The 21203-nt window shown below is 54.1% G+C and overlaps 1 protein-coding gene across 3 annotated transcripts in view; it reads left to right on the top strand.

Annotated features, from left to right (window-relative positions):
- TET3 (tet methylcytosine dioxygenase 3) overlaps nt 1-21203 on the top strand; it is a 167998-nt gene that overhangs the window by 98147 nt on the left and 48648 nt on the right. For all 3 annotated transcript variants that reach the window (XM_082257033.1, XM_082257034.1, XM_082257035.1), the window contains one exon: nt 20608-20698. In XM_082257033.1, coding sequence (XP_082113159.1) covers nt 20608-20698 — 91 coding nt within the window. The remainder of the gene's footprint in view (nt 1-20607; nt 20699-21203) is intronic.

The following is a 21203-nucleotide window of genomic DNA, read 5'->3' on the forward strand; positions in this document are numbered from 1 at the left end:
CCATGCAGGTACAGGGAGAGCAGGCACAGGGAGAGCGGGCACACTCCATGCAGATACAGGGAGAGCAGGCACACTCCATGCAGGTACAGGGAGAGCATGCATACTCCATGCAGTTACAATGAGAGCATGCATACTCCATGCAGGCACAGGGAGAGCATGCATACTCCATGCAGGCACAGGGAAAGCATGCATACTCCATGCAGGCACAGGGAGAGCATGCATACTCCATGCAGGTACAGGGAGAGCATTCACACTCCATGCAGGTACAGGGAGAGCAGGCACACTCCATGAAGGTACAGGGAGAGCATGCACACTCCATGCAGGTACAGGGAGAGCAGGCACACTCCATGCAGGTACAGGGAGAGCAGGCACACTCCATGCAGGTACAGGGAGAGCGGGCACACTCCATGCAGGTACAGGGAGAGCGGGCACACTCCATGCAGGTACAGGGAGAGCAGGCACACTCCATGAAGGTACAGGGGGAGCAGGCATACTCCATGCAGGTACAGGGGGAGCAGGCATACTCCATGCAGGTACAGGGGGAGCGGGCATACTCCATGAAGGTACAGGGAGAGCGGGCACACTCCATGCAGGTACAGGGAGAGCAGGCACACTCCATGAAGGTACAGGGGGAGCAGGCATACTCCATGCAGGTACAGGGGGAGCAGGCATACTCCATGCAGGTACAGGGGGAGCGGGCATACTCCATGAAGGTACAGGGGGAGCGGGCACACTCCATGCAGGTACAGGGGGAGCAGGCATACTCCATGAAGGTACAGGGGGAGCGGGCACACTCCATGCAGGTACAGGGGGAGCGGGCACACTCCATGCAGGTACAGGGGGAGCGGGCACACTCCATGCAGGTACAGGGGGAGCAGGCATACTCCATGAAGGTACAGGGGGAGCGGGCACACTCCATGCAGGTACAGGGGGAGCAGGCATACTCCATGAAGGTACAGGGGGAGCATGCAAACTCCATGCAGGTACAGGGGGAGCTGGCACACTCCATGAAGGTACAGGGGGAGCGGGCACACTCCATGCAGGTACAGGGGGAGCAGGCACACTCCATGCAGGTACAGGGAGAGCATGCACACTCCATGCAGGTACAGGGGGAGCATGCACACTCCATGCAGGTACAGGGGGAGCGAGCACACTCCATGCAGGTACAGGGAGAGCGGGCACACTCCATGCAGGTACAGGGAGAGCATGCACACTCCATGCAGGTACAGGGAGAGCAGGCATACTCCATGCAGGTACAGGGGGAGCAGGCACACTCCATGCAGGTACAGGGGGAGCATGCACACTCCATGCAGGTACAGGGAGAGCATGCACACTCCATGCAGGTACAGGGGGAGCATGCACACTCCATGCAGGTACAGGGAGAGCATGCACACTCCATGCAGGTACAGGGGGAGCATGCACACTCCATGCAGGTACAGGGAGAGCATGCACACTCCATGCAGGTACAGGGAGAGCAGGCACACTCCATGCAGGTACAGGGAGAGCAGGCACACTCCATGCAGGTACAGGGGGAGCAGGCACACTCCATGCAGGTACAGGGAGAGCAGGCATACTCCATGCAGGTACAGGGGGAGCGGGCACACTCCATGCAGGTACAGGGGGAGCTGGCACACTCCATGCAGGTACAGGGGGAGCATGCAAACTCCATGCAGGTACAGGGGGAGCTGGCACACTCCATGAAGGTACAGGGGGAGCGGGCACACTCCATGCAGGTACAGGGAGAGCATGCACACTCCATGCAGGTACAGGGAGAGCATGCACACTCCATGCAGGTACAGGGAGAGCATGCACACTCCATGCAGGTACAGGGGGAGCATGCGCACTCCATGCAGGTACAGGGAGAGCATGCACACTCCATGCAGGTACAGGGAGAGCGGGCATACTCCATGCAGGTACAGGGGGAGCTGGCACACTCCATGCAGGTACAGGGGGAGCGGGCACACTCCATGCAGGTACAGGGGGAGCAGGCACACTCCATGCAGGTACAGGGGGAGCAGGCACACTCCATGCAGGTACAGGGAGAGCGGGCATACTCCATGCAGGTACAGGGGGAGCTGGCACACTCCATGCAGGTACAGGGGGAGCATGCAAACTCCATGCAGGTACAGGGGGAGCTGGCACACTCCATGAAGGTACAGGGGGAGCGGGCACACTCCATGCAGGTACAGGGGGAGCATGCACACTCCATGCAGGTACAGGGAGAGCAGGCACACTCCATGAAGGTACAGGGGGAGCATGCACACTCCATGCAGGTACAGGGGGAGCGAGCACACTCCATGCAGGTACAGGGAGAGCATGCACACTCCATGCAGGTACAGGGAGAGCAGGCATACTCCATGCAGGTACAGGGGGAGCAGGCACACTCCATGCAGGTACAGGGGGAGCAGGCACACTCCATGCAGGTACAGGGAGAGCATGCACACTCCATGCAGGTACAGGGAGAGCATGCACACTCCATGCAGGTACAGGGAGAGCATGCACGCTCCATGCAGGTACAGGGAGAGCATGCACACTCCATGCAGGTACAGGGGGAGAATGCACACTCCATGCAGGTACAGGGAGAGCATGCACACTCCATGCAGGTACAGGGAGAGCAGGCATACTCCATGCAGGTACAGGGGGAGCAGGCACACTCCATGCAGGTACAGGGAGAGCAGGCACACTCCATGCAGGTACAGGGAGAGCAGGCATACTCCATGCAGGTACAGGGGGAGCAGGCACACTCCATGCAGGTACAGGGGGAGCATGCACACTCCATGCAGGTACAGGGAGAGCATGCACACTCCATGCAGGTACAGGGAGAGCAGGCACACTCCATGCAGGTACAGGGGGAGCAGGCACACTCCATGCAGGTACAGGGGGAGCAGGCACACTCCATGCAGGTACAGGGAGAGCAGGCATACTCCATGCAGGTACAGGGGGAGCGGGCACACTCCATGCAGGTACAGGGGGAGCTGGCACACTCCATGCAGGTACAGGGGGAGCGGGCACACTCCATGCAGGTACAGGGAGAGCATGCACACTCCATGCAGGTACAGGGGGAGCAGGCACACTCCATGCAGGTACAGGGAGAGCAGGCACACTCCATGCAGGTACAGGGAGAGCGGGCACACTCCATGCAGGTACAGGGGGAGCAGGCACACTCCATGCAGGTACAGGGAGAGCGGGCATACTCCATGCAGGTACAGGGGGAGCGGGCACACTCCATGCAGGTACAGGGAGAGCAGGCACACTCCATGCAGGTACAGGGGGAGCAGGCACACTCCATGCAGGTACAGGGATAGCGGGCATACTCCATGCAGGTACAGGGGGAGCAGGCACACTCCATGCAGGTACAGGGGGAGCAGGCACACTCCATGCAGGTACAGGGAGAGCAGGCACACTCCATGCAGGTACAGGGGGAGCTGGCACACTCCATGCAGGTACAGGGAGAGCAGGCACACTCCATGCAGGTACAGGGGGAGCTGGCACACTCCATGCAGGTACAGGGATAGCGGGCATACTCCATGCAGGTACAGGGGGAGCTGGCACACTCCATGCAGGTACAGGGGGAGCAGGCACACTCCATGCAGGTACAGGGGGAGCGGGCACACTCCATGCAGGTACAGGGGGAGCTGGCACACTCCATGCAGGTACAGGGGGAGCAGGCACACTCCATGCAGGTACAGGGGGAGCGGGCACACTCCATGCAGGTACAGGGGGAGCTGGCACACTCCATGCAGGTACAGGGGGAGCGGGCACACTCCATGCAGGTACAGGGAGAGCATGCACACTCCATGCAGGTACAGGGGGAGCAGGCACACTCCATGCAGGTACAGGGAGAGCGGGCACACTCCATGCAGGTACAGGGAGAGCAGGCACACTCCATGCAGGTACAGGGATAGCGGGCACACTCCATGCAGGTACAGGGAGAGCAGGCACACTCCATGCAGGTACAGGGGGAGCTGGCACACTCCATGCAGGTACAGGGGGAGCAGGCACACTCCATGCAGGTACAGGGGGAGCGGGCACACTCCATGCAGGTACAGGGGGAGCTGGCACACTCCATGCAGGTACAGGGGGAGCGGGCACACTCCATGCAGGTACAGGGAGAGCATGCACACTCCATGCAGGTACAGGGGGAGCAGGCACACTCCATGCAGGTACAGGGAGAGCGGGCACACTCCATGCAGGTACAGGGAGAGCAGGCACACTCCATGCAGGTACAGGGATAGCGGGCATACTCCATGCAGGTACAGGGGGAGCTGGCACACTCCATGCAGGTACAGGGGGAGCAGGCACACTCCATGCAGGTACAGGGGGAGCGGGCACACTCCATGCAGGTACAGGGGGAGCTGGCACACTCCATGCAGGTACAGGGGGAGCGGGCACACTCCATGCAGGTACAGGGAGAGCATGCACACTCCATGCAGGTACAGGGGGAGCAGGCACACTCCATGCAGGTACAGGGAGAGCGGGCACACTCCATGCAGGTACAGGGAGAGCAGGCATACTCCATGCAGGTACAGGGGGAGCAGGCACACTCCATGCAGGTACAGGGGGAGCATGCACACTCCATGCAGGTACAGGGAGAGCATGCACACTCCATGCAGGTACAGGGAGAGCAGGCACACTCCATGCAGGTACAGGGGGAGCAGGCACACTCCATGCAGGTACAGGGGGAGCAGGCACACTCCATGCAGGTACAGGGAGAGCAGGCATACTCCATGCAGGTACAGGGGGAGCGGGCACACTCCATGCAGGTACAGGGGGAGCTGGCACACTCCATGCAGGTACAGGGGGAGCGGGCACACTCCATGCAGGTACAGGGAGAGCATGCACACTCCATGCAGGTACAGGGGGAGCAGGCACACTCCATGCAGGTACAGGGAGAGCAGGCACACTCCATGCAGGTACAGGGAGAGCGGGCACACTCCATGCAGGTACAGGGGGAGCAGGCACACTCCATGCAGGTACAGGGAGAGCGGGCATACTCCATGCAGGTACAGGGGGAGCGGGCACACTCCATGCAGGTACAGGGAGAGCAGGCACACTCCATGCAGGTACAGGGGGAGCAGGCACACTCCATGCAGGTACAGGGATAGCGGGCATACTCCATGCAGGTACAGGGGGAGCAGGCACACTCCATGCAGGTACAGGGGGAGCAGGCACACTCCATGCAGGTACAGGGAGAGCAGGCACACTCCATGCAGGTACAGGGGGAGCTGGCACACTCCATGCAGGTACAGGGAGAGCAGGCACACTCCATGCAGGTACAGGGGGAGCTGGCACACTCCATGCAGGTACAGGGATAGCGGGCATACTCCATGCAGGTACAGGGGGAGCTGGCACACTCCATGCAGGTACAGGGGGAGCAGGCACACTCCATGCAGGTACAGGGGGAGCGGGCACACTCCATGCAGGTACAGGGGGAGCTGGCACACTCCATGCAGGTACAGGGGGAGCAGGCACACTCCATGCAGGTACAGGGGGAGCGGGCACACTCCATGCAGGTACAGGGGGAGCTGGCACACTCCATGCAGGTACAGGGGGAGCGGGCACACTCCATGCAGGTACAGGGAGAGCATGCACACTCCATGCAGGTACAGGGGGAGCAGGCACACTCCATGCAGGTACAGGGAGAGCGGGCACACTCCATGCAGGTACAGGGAGAGCAGGCACACTCCATGCAGGTACAGGGATAGCGGGCACACTCCATGCAGGTACAGGGAGAGCAGGCACACTCCATGCAGGTACAGGGGGAGCTGGCACACTCCATGCAGGTACAGGGGGAGCAGGCACACTCCATGCAGGTACAGGGGGAGCGGGCACACTCCATGCAGGTACAGGGGGAGCTGGCACACTCCATGCAGGTACAGGGGGAGCGGGCACACTCCATGCAGGTACAGGGAGAGCATGCACACTCCATGCAGGTACAGGGGGAGCAGGCACACTCCATGCAGGTACAGGGAGAGCGGGCACACTCCATGCAGGTACAGGGAGAGCAGGCACACTCCATGCAGGTACAGGGATAGCGGGCATACTCCATGCAGGTACAGGGGGAGCTGGCACACTCCATGCAGGTACAGGGGGAGCAGGCACACTCCATGCAGGTACAGGGGGAGCGGGCACACTCCATGCAGGTACAGGGGGAGCTGGCACACTCCATGCAGGTACAGGGGGAGCGGGCACACTCCATGCAGGTACAGGGAGAGCATGCACACTCCATGCAGGTACAGGGGGAGCAGGCACACTCCATGCAGGTACAGGGAGAGCGGGCACACTCCATGCAGGTACAGGGAGAGCAGGCACACTCCATGCAGGTACAGGGATAGCGGGCATACTCCATGCAGACACATTCCATCATCAGATTAGCACAGTGCAGGGACACACAAGGGGAGAGACTGCTTTCTTGTGTGCCAAGTCTTCATCCAACCTTACCCTAAGAGGAAGCAGCCAGGTGGGTTAGCATTTATGTAAGCAGCAGAGCTGGGATCAGTTTCTATAGGGAAGCAGAAGGTGGGGAAAGATGCAGTTCCTCCACATTGTGCTGCCGGAGATAAAACCATAATTCTCCCTCTCTACAAGACTCCGGTCCGGTCACATCCGGAGTTTTCTTATAGCGCCTCAGTGCAGGGCTGTAAGGGGGTGTTAGCTCCGGGAGGGAACCCAGCAGGGCTGTATGGAAGTTGTCCCCGCTTCTGTCCTTGGTACTGTCAGGTTGGACATCCCATAATCTCCATTCCCATCCCCCCAATAAAACATCAAAAACAAGCCAAAGTCTGATTTCTGTGTCCGGGGGAGAGAAGGAAATGCTGTGTGACTGGCTGTGCAGCAGCGGCGGACTCCTATGGGGGTAGTGCTGCACACGAGGGGTGTACATACTTGTTTGCACCTTTGATGCCGCTTGCTGATTGATATAATTTCCAGGAGACATCCTGTCCCTTTAAATCAGGAAGAATTGGTAAATATAACGTCAGGTGCGATGGATTGTCCTGCAAAGTCGGGGATGGAATCGCATGGAGTCGCACCCAATGATAATCTAACACGCCTCTAATCTCAATGGGGCTGATTTCCTGAGTCCTGGGTCACACTGCTGCGATTCCTGAGCGGGTTCCCCCATCGCATCTCCCCTGCAGGCAGGTCACAATGCTGCGATTCCTGAGCGGGTTCCCCCATTGCATCTCCCCTGCAGGCAGGTCACACTGCTGCGATTCCTGAGCGGGTTCCCCCATTGCATCTCCCCTGCAGGCAGGTCACACTGCTGCGATTCCTGAGCGGGTTCCCCCATCGCATCTCCCCTGCAGGCAGGTCACACTGCTGCGATTCCTGAGCGGGTTTCCCCATCACATCTCCCCTGCAGGCAGGTCACACTGCTCTCTGCGAACCGCTGCGGGTGTCAATGTAAATGGCAAATCGCAGTGTGAACTGTGAAATCAGACAGGAATCGGATCGCATGAGTGTGAACACCCATGCGATCCGATTCCAGTGTGGACCAAACAAAGGATCCAGCATCAATGTGATGCGATTTCAGGCATACAATTTGTATGCATCGCACAGACATGGCAGGTGATGTGTACAGCAATGCGGTGCGATTCACATGCGATGTCTGGCCGGTGACCGCAGGGAGTCGCACTGAAATGGATTTTTACTTCACAAAGTGAATCGCTCTTCTCAGTGTTTGTAAACACAGAACTCTGCGGGGAGATTTACTAACAGCCAATCAGCTTCTTCCTTCAGCTTCTTTACCACCTAATGACCGCCCACAGCAGCTTTACTGCAGCAGGTCGGCTCTGTCCCGGGAAATGACTTCCCTGTACGTCGCTTTACGGCACCGCGGGGGGGAGGGGGCACCACAGTGATTTATTGTTACCATAGTAACTCTGCACACTGATTGCTTATAGCAATGAATTACATTGATAGAAGCCAACATTTAGTCTGTTTTGTTGTGATTAGCTGTGATTGGCCACGGCAGTCACATGGTACTCTGATTGGTCATTGGCAGTGATTGGTGCTTCCTGAGAGGACGTCATATGACATACAGGCAGGATAACAATGCCACCGCCCAGCCGTCAATTTCCTATTGGCCGGGCAAGAACTGGTTAAATATCCTATTACCATAAACCAGGCTGGGCAGGTAAAGAGGTGGTAATACCCGCGCTGCGCCTGCATGAACAGCGGGGGCACCTTGGAAGGGGTTACCCTACTCCGGGGGTTCACACCCCATCAGTATATTCTTACCTCTCTTTACAGACATCCTTTGACACCGTCTTTCCAACCAATCAGGGAGCTTGGAGCTTGGTGATGTGAGCGCCTGCCAGGAACCCTGATTGGTTGGAAAGCCGGTGTCACTCTCCTTTCCAGCACTGTGCCCACTTTGTGCCAAGATACTCCCACACCACGCCAAGATACTCCCACGCCAAGATACTCCCACCCTACGCCAAGATACTCCCACCCTACGCCAAGATACTCCCACACCACGCCAAGATACTCCCACCACACACCAAGATACTCCCACCCTACGCCAAGATACTCCCACACCACGCCAAGATACTCCCACCCTACGCCAAGATACTCCCACCCTACGCCAAGATACTCCCACACCACGCCAAGATACTCCCACACCACGCCAAGATACTCCCACCCTACGCCAAGATACTCCCACACCACGCCAAGATACTCCCACGCCAAGATACTCCCACACCACGCCAAGATACTCCCACACCACGCCAAGATACTCCCAACCTACGCCAAGATACTCCCACCCTACGCCAAGATACTCCCACCCTACGCCAAGATACTCCCACCCTACGCCAAGATACTCCCACACCACGCCAAGATACTCCCACGCCAAGATACTCCCACCCTACGCCAAGATACTCCCACCCTACGCCAAGATACTCCCACCCTACGCCAAGATACTCCCACACCACGCCAAGATACTCCCACCCTACGCCAAGATACTCCCACCCTACGCCAAGATACTCCCACCCTACGCCAAGATACTCCCACCCTACGCCAAGATACTCCCACGCCAAGATACTCCCACCCTACGCCAAGATACTCCCACACCACGCCAAGATACTCCCACCCTACGCCAAGATACTCCCACCCTACGCCAAGATACTCCCACCCTACGCCAAGATACTCCCACCCTACGCCAAGATACTCCCACGCCAAGATACTCCCACCCTACGCCAAGATACTCCCACACCACGCCAAGATACTCCCACCCTACGCCAAGATACTCCCACCCTACGCCAAGATACTCCCACCCTACGCCAAGATACTCCCACCCTACGCCAAGATACTCCCACACCACGCCAAGATACTCCCACGCCAAGATACTCCCACCCTACGCCAAGATACTCCCACACCACGCCAAGATACTCCCACCCTACGCCAAGATACTCCCACCCTACGCCAAGATACTCCCACCCTACGCCAAGATACTCCCACACCACGCCAAGATACTCCCACGCCAAGATACTCCCACCCTACGCCAAGATACTCCCACCCTACGCCAAGATACTCCCACCACACACCAAGATACTCCCACACCACGCCAAGATACTCCCAACCTACGCCAAGATACTCCCACACCACGCCAAGATACTCCCACACCACGCCAAGATACTCCCAACCTACGCCAAGATACTCCCACACCACGCCAAGATACTCCCACACCACGCCAAGATACTCCCAACCTACGCCAAGATACTCCCACACCACGCCAAGATACTCCCACGCCAAGATACTCCCACACCACGCCAAGATACTCCCACGCCAAGATACTCCCACCCTACGCCAAGATACTCCCACCCTACGCCAAGATACTCCCACCCTACGCCAAGATACTCCCACACCACGCCAAGATACTCCCACCCTACGCCAAGATACTCCCACACCACGCCAAGATACTCCCACACCACGCCAAGATACTCCCACGCCAAGATACTCCCACCCTACGCCAAGATACTCCCACCCTACGCCAAGATACTCCCACCCTACGCCAAGATACTCCCACCCTACGCCAAGATACTCCCACACCACGCCAAGATACTCCCACCCTACGCCAAGATACTCCCACCCTACGCCAAGATACTCCCACACCACGCCAAGATACTCCCACCCTACGCCAAGATACTCCCACCCTACGCCAAGATACTCCCACACCACGCCAAGATACTCCCACCCTACGCCAAGATACTCCCACACCACGCCAAGATACTCCCACCCTACGCCAAGATACTCCCACCCTACGCCAAGATACTCCCACACCACGCCAAGATACTCCCACCCTACGCCAAGATACTCCCACCCTACGCCAAGATACTCCCACCCTACGCCAAGATACTCCCACACCACGCCAAGATACTCCCACCCTACGCCAAGATACTCCCACACCACGCCAATATACTCCCACGCCAAGATACTCCCACATCATGCCAAGATACTCCCACCCTACGCCAAGATACTCCCACCGTACGCCAAGATACTCCCACACCACGCCAAGATACTCCCACCCTACGCCAAGATACTCCCACCGTACGCCAAGATACTCCCACACCACGCCAAGATACTCCCACACCACGCCAAGATACTCCCACACCACGCCAAGATACTCCCACACCACGCCAAGATACTCCCACCCTACGCCAAGATACTCCCACACCACGCCAAGATACTCCCACCCTACGCCAAGATACTCCCACCCTACGCCAAGATACTCCCACACCACGCCAAGATACTCCCATTGCATGCCAAGATACTTCCACCGTACGCCAAGATACTCCCACCTCACACCAAGATACTCCCACACCACGCCAAGATACTCCCACCCTACGCCAAGATACTCCCACCCTACGCCAAGATACTCCCACCCTACGCCAAGATACTCCCACACCACGCCAAGATACTCCCACCCTACGCCAAGATACTCCCACCCTACGCCAAGATACTCCCACACCACGCCAAGATACTCCCATTGCATGCCAAGATACTTCCACCGTACGCCAAGATACTCCCACCTCACACCAAGATACTCCCACACCACGCCAAGATACTCCCACCCTACGCCAAGATACTCCCACACCACGCCAAGATACTCCCACACCACGCCAAGATACTCCCACTGCATGCCAAGATACTTCCACCGTACGCCAAGATACTCCCACCGCACACCAAGATACTCCCACACCACGCCAAGATACTCCCACACCACGCCAAGATACTCCCACACCACGCCAAGATACTCCCACCCTACGCCAAGATACTCCCACACCACGCCAAGATACTCCCACACCACGCCAAGATACTCCCACTGCATGCCAAGATACTTCCACCGTACGCCAAGATACTCCCACCACACACCAATATACTCCCACACCACGCCAAGATACTTCCACCACACACCAAGATACTGTACTTCCACCGTACGCCAAGATACTCCCACCACACACCAATATACTCCCACACCACGCCAAGATACTCCCACATCATGCCAAGATACTCCCACACTACGCCAAGATACTCCCACCCTACGCCAAGATACTCCCACCTCATGCCAAGATACTCCCACCGCACACCAAGATACTCCCACACCACGCCAAGATACTCCCACACCACGCCAAGATACTCCCACATCATGCCAAGATACTCCCACTGCATGCCAAGATACTCCCACACCACGCCAAGATACTCCCACATCATGCCAAGATACTCCCACTGCATGCCAAGATACTCCCACCACACACCAATATACTTCCACCGTACGCCAAGATACTCCCACCCTACGCCAAGATACTCCCACCGTACGCCAAGATACTCCCACCGTACGCCAAGATACTCCCACCCTACGCCAAGATACTTCCACCGTACGCCAAGATACTCCCACCACACACCAATATACTTCCACCGTACGCCAAGATACTCCCACCCTACGCCAAGATACTTCCACCGTACGCTAAGATACTCCCACCACACACCAATATACTTCCACCGTACGCCAAGATACTCCCCCCCTACGCCAAGATACTCCCACCACACACCAATATACTTCCACCCTATGCCAAGATATTCCCACCCTCTGCCAAGATACTTCCACCGTACGCCAAGATACTCCCACCCTACGCCAAGATACTCCCACTGCACACCAATATACTTCCACCGTACGCCAAGATACTCCCACCCTACGCCAATATACTCCCACTGCACACCAATATACTTCCACCGTACGCCAAGATACTCCCACCCTACGCCAAGATACTTCCACCGTACGCCAAGATACTCCCACCACACACCAAGATACTTCCACCGTACACCAAGATACTCCCACCACACACCAATATACTTCCACCGTACGCCAAGATACTCCCACCCTACGCCAAGATACTCCCACCTCATGCCAAGATACTCCCACCCTATGCCAAGATACTTCCACCGTACGCCAAGATACTCCCACCCTACGCCAAGATACTCCCACCTCATGCCAAGATACTCCCACCCTACGCCAAGATACTTCCACCGTACGCCAAGATACTCCCACCCTACGCCAAGATACTCCCACCTCATGCCAAGATACTCCCACCCTACGCCAAAATACTTCCACCGTACGCCAAGATACTCCCACTGCACACCAATATACTTCCACCGTACGCCAAGATACTCCCACCCTACGCCAAGATACTCCCACTGCACACCAATATACTTCCACCGTACGCCAAGATACTCCCACCCTACGCCAAGATACTTCCACCGTACGCCAAGATACTCCCACCACACACCAAGATACTTCCACCGTACACCAAGATACTCCCACCACACACCAATATACTTCCACCGTACGCCAAGATACTCCCACCCTACGCCAAGATACTCCCACCTCATGCCAAGATACTCCCACCCTATGCCAAGATACTTCCACTGCACACCAAGATACTCCCACCCCACACCAAGATACTCCCATCACACCAAGATACTCCCACCGCATGCCAAGATACTCCCACTGCACACCAAGATACTCCCATTGCGTGCCAAGATACTTCCATTGCGTGCCAAGATACTCCCACCGCACACCAAGATACTCCCACCGCACACAAAGATACTCCCATTGCGTGCCAGAAAACTCCCACCGCACACCAATATACTCCCATTGTGTGCCAATATACTCCCATTGTGTGCCAAGATACTCCCACCGCACGCCACGATACTCCCACCGCACGCCAAGATACTCCCATTGTGTGCCAAGATACTCCCATTGTGTGCCAAGATACTCCCACCGCACGCCAAGATACTCCCACCGCACACCAAGATACTCCCATTGTGTGCCAAGATACTCCCATTGTGTGCCAAGATACTCCCACCGCACGCCAAGATACTCCCATTGTGTGCCAAGATACTCCCATTGCGTGCCAAGATACTCCCACCGCACTCCAAGATACTCCCACCGCACACCAAGATTCTCCCACCGCACGCCAAGATACTCCCACCGTACGCCAAGATACTCCCACGCACGCCAAGATACTCCCATTGCACGCCAAGATACTCCCACCGCACGCCAAGATACTCCCATTGCATGTCAAGATACTCCCATTGCACACCAAGATATTCCCATTGCACGCCAAGATACTCCCATTGCACGCCAAGATACTCCCATTGCACGCCAAGATACTCCCGTTGCGTGCCAAGATACTCCCGTTGCGTGCCAAGATACTCCCACCGCACGCCAAGATACTCCCACCGCACGCCAAGATACTCCCACTGCGTGCCAAGATACTCCCATTGCGTGCCAAGATACTCCCATTGCGTGCCAAGATACTCCCATTGCGTGCCAAGATACTCCCATTGCACGCCAAGATACTCCCACCGCACACCAAGATACTCCCACCACACTCCAAGATACTCCCATTGCACGCCAAGATACTCCCATTGCACACCAAGATACTCCCACCACACTCCAAGATACTCCCATTGCACGCCAAGATACTCCCACCACACACCTATATACTGTACTTCCACCGCACGCCAAGATACTCCCACCACACACCAAGATACTCCCATTGCGTGCCAAGATACTTCCATTGCGTGCCAAGATACTCCCACCGCACACCAAGATACTCCCACCGCACACAAAGATACTCCCATTGCGTGCCAGAAAACTCCCACCACACGCCAAGATACTCCCACCGCACACCAAGATACTCCCACCGCACACCAAGATACTCCCATTGTGTGCCAAGATACTCCCATTGCGTGCCAAGATACTCCCACCGCACCCCAAGATACTCCCACCGCATGCCAAGATACTCCCACCGCACACCAAGATACTCCCATTGCACGCCAAGATACTCCCACTGCACACCAAGATACTCCCATTGCGTGCCAAGATACTCCCATTGCGTGCCAAGATACTCCCACTGCACATCCAGATACTCCCACTGCACTCCAAGATACTCCCATTGCACGCCAAGATACTCCCACTGCACACCAAGATACTCCCATTGCGTACCAAGATACTCCCATTGCGTGCCAAGATACTCCCACCGCACACCAAGATACTCCCACCGCACACCAAGATACTCCCACCCCACACCAAGATACTCCCACCACACTCCAAGATACTCCCATTGCACACCAAGATACTCCCACCGCACACCAAGATACTCCCACCCCACACCAAGATACTCCCACCACACTCCAAGATACTCCCATTGCACGCCAAGATACTCCCTCCACACACCTATATACTGTACTTCCACCGCACACCAAGATACTCCCACCGCACACAAAGATACTCCCATTGCGTGCAGGAAAACTCCCACCCCACACCAAGATACTCCCACCCCACACCAAGATACTCCCACCACACTCCAAGATACTCCCATTGCACGCCAAGATACTCCCACCACACACCTATATACTGTACTTCCACCGCACACCAAGATACTCCCACCGCACACAAAGATACTCCCATTGCGTGCAGGAAAACTCCCACCGCACACCAAGTAACTCCCATTGTGTGCCAAGATACTCCCATTGTGTGCCAAGATACTCCCATTGCATGCCAAGATACTCCCACCGCACACCAAGATACTCCCACCACACACCAAGATACTCCCACCGCACACCAAGATACTCCCACTGCATGCCAAGATAATCCCATTGCGTGCCAAGATACTCCCATTGCGTGCCAAGATACTCCCACCGCACACCAAGATACTCCCACTGCATGCCAAGATACTCTCATTGCACGCCAAGATACTCCCACTGCTCACCAAGATACTCCCATTGCGTGCCAAGATACTCCCACTGCACATCCAGATACTCCCATTGCACACCGAGACACTCCCACCGCATACCAAGATACTCTCACCCCACACCAAGATACTCCCACCACACTCCAAGATACTCCCATTGCACGCCAAGATACTCCCACCCCACACCAAGATACTCCCACCCCACACCAAGATACTCCCACCACACTCCAAGATACTCCCACCGCACACCAAGATACTCCCATTGCGTGCCAAGATACTCCCATTGGGTGCCAAGATACTCCCACTGCACATCCAGATACTCCCACCGCACGCCAAGATACTCCCACCGCACGCCAAGTTACTCCCACTGCGGCGAAGAGTTATTTCAGATCTTTATTTACATACTCAGAGGGTAATTCAAAAGATTTTAGAGAAACTGTCCACATTTTAATGTCATAAATAAAGTTGTGTGTGTGGGGGAGGGTTTGGGCTCATTCACATGGGCGTGGCCTGTAGAGTGTGAATCAGCTTTTTGTGTGGCTGTAGCTGTGTGCAGGCAGCCTATGTTACACTATGGGAAGGCAGCTGATGTATGAACACAGCCGCGGCCAGTGTAGAACACAGCCACGGCCAGTGTATGAAGACAGCCGCGGCCGGCGTATGAACACAGCCACGGCCAATGTATGAACACAGCCGCGGCCAATGTATGAACACAGCCACGGCCAGTGTAGAACACAGCCACGGCCAGTGTATGAACACAGCCACGGCCAATGTATGAACACAGCCGCGGCCAGTGTATGAACACAGCCACAGCCGGTGTATGAACACAGCCACGGCCAATGTATGAACACAGCCAATGTATGAACACAGCCGCGGCCAGTGTATGAACACAGCCAATGTATGAACACAGCCGCGGCCAGTGTATGAACACAGCCGCTGCCGGTGTATGAAGACAGCCGCGGCCGGTGTATGAACACAGCCATAGCCGGTGTATGAAGACAGCCGCGGCCGGCGTATGAACACAGCCATAGCCGGTGTATGAACACAGCCATAGCCGGTGTATGAACACAGCCATAGCCGGTGTATGAACACAGCCACAGCCAGTGTATGAACACAGCCATAGCCAGTGTATGAACACAGCCATAGCCGGTGTATGAACACAGCCGCGGCCGGTGTATGAACACAGCCATAGCCGGTGTATGAACACAGCCGCGGCCGGCGTATGAACACAGCCATAGCCGGTGTAGGAACACGGCCGCAGGCCTATAATCTGACAGATGGGTGGGTTCCGGTGTACGGTCCCCAAACACAACATTTAGGGCCCCTCACCCACAGCTGTCAGATTTGAGCCTGCGGCTGTGTTCATACCCCCGCTGCGTTCCCACCGGTCGCTCCAGTATGGGCCAGAGAACCCGAGGGAATGAGCCCTTCATTGTTCTATCATTTTCACATATTATTTGTTGCAACGTTTTACATTTTTTCCTTGGTGAAGTATTGGGGGTGTAAAGGAAGTCTCAGTTTTGAGGAAGCTTCCTCAGCTGCACAGAATGAATGAGCAGGAAGAACTCTACGCAGTCTCCCTATTCATTCACACACTGGAGCAAACACAGTTTACTATGCTTCAGTAATGAATGAACACAGTGATGATCAGTGCCAATCACTCATTGTGTTCATTCAGTAAAGGGAGGGGCCAGTAAATGACAACCCTAAGGCCTGGAAGGGGAGGGGAATGCAATGCACAGGATTGGGGGGGTTAGTGAGGGGGGCAATTATAAGAACCGATCCCCTGTATAGCTGAAAGCTTCGAGAGGGAAAGGAGGAGAGGACGGCTTTCTGCTACTACATGGATAGGGAGGACACGCCAGCCCCCTGGGGGGTGGGCGGGGTTGCCATTGTGGCCCCTCCGAAGCTCCATCAGTGGTGTTAATGTGACCAGACCGACCGCTCTATATATGTGACACCATCTATATATGTGACACCCTCTATATATGTGACACCCTCTATATATGTGACCGTATGACACCCTCTATATATGTGACACCGTCTGACACCCTCTATATATGTGACACCCTCTATATATATGTGACACCGTATGACACCCTCTATATATGTGACACCCTCTATATATGTGACACCGTATGACACCCTCTATATATGTGACACCCTCTATATGTGTGACACCGTCTGACACCCTCTATATATGTGACACCCTCTATATATGTGACACCGTATGACACCCTCTATATATGTGACACCGTCTGACACCCTCTATATATGTGACACCCTCTATATATGTGACACCGTCTGACACCCTCTATATATGTGACACCCTCTATATATATGTGACACCGTATGACACCCTCTATATATGTGACACCGTCTGACACCCTCTATATATGTGACACCGTCTGACACCATCTATATATGTGACACCCTCTATATATATGTGACACCGTATGACACCCTCTATATATGTGACACCCTCTATATATGTGACACCGTCTGACACCCTCTATATATGTGACACCGTCTGACACCATCTATATATGTGACACCCTCTATATATGTGACACCCTCTATATATGTGACACCCTCTATATATGTGACACCGTATGACACCCTCTATATATGTGACACCCTCTATATATGTGACACCGTATGACACCCTCTATATATGTGACACCGTATGACACCCTCTATATATGTGACACCATCTATATATGTGACACCCTCTATATATGTGACACCGTCTGACACCCTCTATATATGTGACACCCTCTATATATGTGACACCCTCTATATATGTGACACCGTGTGACACCCTCTATATATGTGACACCCTCTATATATGTGACACCGTGTGACACCCTCTATATATGTGACACCGTCTGACACCCTCTATATGTGTGACACCGTGTGACACCCTCTATATATGTGACACCGTCTGACACCCTCTATATGTGTGACACCGTCTGACACCCTCTATATATATGTGATGCTGTATGACACCCTCTATATATGTGACACCGTCTGACACCCTCTATATATGTGACACCGTATGACACCCTCTATATATGTGACACCCTCTATTTATGTGACACCCTCTATATATGTGACACCGTCTGACACCCTCTATATATGTGACACCTTATGACACCCTCTATATATGTGACACCCTCTATATATGTGACACCGTCTGACACCCTCTATATATGTGACACCGTCTGACACCCTCTATATATGTGACACCTTATGACACCCTCTATATATGTGACACCCTCTATATATGTGACACCGTATGACACCCTCTATATATGTGACACCGTCTGACACCCTCTATATATGTGACACCTTATGACACCCTCTATATATGTGACACCGTCTGACACCCTCTATATATGTGACACCTTATGACACCCTCTATATATGTGACACCGTATGACACCCTCTATATATGTGACACCGTATGACACCCTCTATATATGTGACACCGTCTGACACCCTCTATATATGTGACACCGTCTGACACCCTCTATTTATGTGACACCCTCTATATATGTGACACCCTCTATATATGTGACACCGTCTGACACCCTCTATATATGTGACACCTTATGACACCCTCTATATATGTGACACCCTCTATATATGTGACACCGTATGACACCCTCTATATATGTGATACCTTATGACACCCTCTATATATGTGACACCGTCTGACACCCTCTATATATGTGACACCGTATGACACCCTCTATATATGTGACACCGTCTGACACCCTCTATATATGTGACACCCTCTATATGTGTGACACCGTCTGACACCCTCTATATATGTGACACCCTCTATATATGTGACACCGTCTGACACCCTCTATATATGTGACACCATCTATATATGTGACACCCTCTATATATGTGACACTGTGTGACACCCTCTATATATGTGACACCCTCTATATATGTGACACCGTCTGACACCCTCTATATATGTGACACCCTCTATATATGTGACACCGTATGACACCCTCTATATATGTGACACCCTCTATATATGTGACACCCTCTATATATGTGACACCGTCTGACACCCTCTATATATATGTGATGCTGTATGACACCCTCTATATATGTGACACCGTCTGACACCCTCTATATATGTGACACCCTCTATATATGTGACACCGTATGACACCCTCTATATATGTGACACCCTCTATATATGTGACACCGTCTGACACCCTCTATATATGTGACACCCTCTATATATGTGACACCCTCTATATACGTGACACCGTCTGACACCCTCTATATATGTGACACCTTATGACACCCTCTATATATGTGACACCCTCTATATATGTGACACCGTATGACACCCTCTATATATGTGACACCGTCTGACACCCTCTATATATGTGACACCCTCTATATATGTGACACCGTATGACACCCTCTATATATGTGACACCATCTATATATGTGACACCCTCTATATATGTGACACCGTCTGACACCCTCTATATATGTGACACCCTCTATATATGTGACACCCTCTATATATGTGACACCGTGTGACACCCTCTATATATGTGACACCGTCTGACACCCTCTATATGTGTGACACCGTCTGACACCCTCTATATATATGTGATGCTGTATGACACCCTCTATATATGTGACACCGTCTGACACCCTCTATATATGTGACACCCTCTATATATGTGACACCCTCTATATACGTGACACCGTCTGACACCCTCTATATATGTGACACCTTATGACACCCTCTATATATGTGACACCCTCTATATATGTGACACCGTCTGACACCCTCTATATATGTGACACCTTATGACACCCTCTATATATGTGACACCCTCTATATATGTGACACCGTATGACACCCTCTATATATGTGACACCGTCTGACACCCTCTATATATGTGACACCGTCTGACACCCTCTATATATGTGACACCCTCTATATATGTGACACCGTATGACACCCTCTATATATGTGACACCATCTATATATGTGACACCCTCTATATATGTGACACTGTCTGACACCCTCTATATATGTGACACCCTCTATATACGTGACACCGTCTGACACCCTCTATATATGTGACACCCTCTATATATGTGACACCTTATGACACCCTCTATATATGTGACACCCTCTATATATGTGACACCGTATGACACCCTCTATATATGTGACACCCTCTATATATGTGACACCGTATGACACCCTCTATATATGTGACACCCTCTATATATGTGACACCCTCTGTGATTTATTCCTCGTCTCTCCTTTCTAAACACGGATATTTCATTCTTCCAGAGCAAATCAATGAGAAGGATGAAGGGCCGTATTACACGCACCTCGGGTCCGGGCCGTCCGTGCCGTCCATCAGAGAGCTGATGGAGGAGAGGTAAGTCTTCATTCCTTCTAATACTTTCCCATGGAGGTAAATTATACGGTCAGTCCGGGGTCCAATCATAGACGTCCGACCAGTCACATCTTCTCCCAGCCGAGGTACAAATCGCACGTGTGTGCGATATCCCAAACCCTTCTATCACACCCCCCCCTTCCTATCACAGCCCCCCTTTATATCACAGCCCCCCTTCCTATCACAGCCCCCCTTCCTATCACACCCCCCCTTTATATCACAGCCCCCCTTCCTATCACAGCCCCCTTTATATCACAGCCCCCTTTATATCACAGCCCCCCTTCCTATCACAGCCCCCCTTCCTATCACACCCCCCCCTTCCTATCACACCCCCCCTTTATATCACAGCCCCCCTTCCTATCACAGCCCCCCTTCCTATCACACCCCCCCTTTATATCACAGCCCCCCTTTATATCACACCCCCCCTTTATATCACACCCCCCCTTTATATCACAGCCCCCCTTTATATCACAGCCCCCCTTCCTAT

This window comes from Pelophylax lessonae (assembly GCF_965119305.1).
Source record: "Pelophylax lessonae genome assembly, chromosome: 4".
In the NCBI taxonomy this organism is placed as follows: domain Eukaryota; kingdom Metazoa; phylum Chordata; class Amphibia; order Anura; family Ranidae; genus Pelophylax; species Pelophylax lessonae.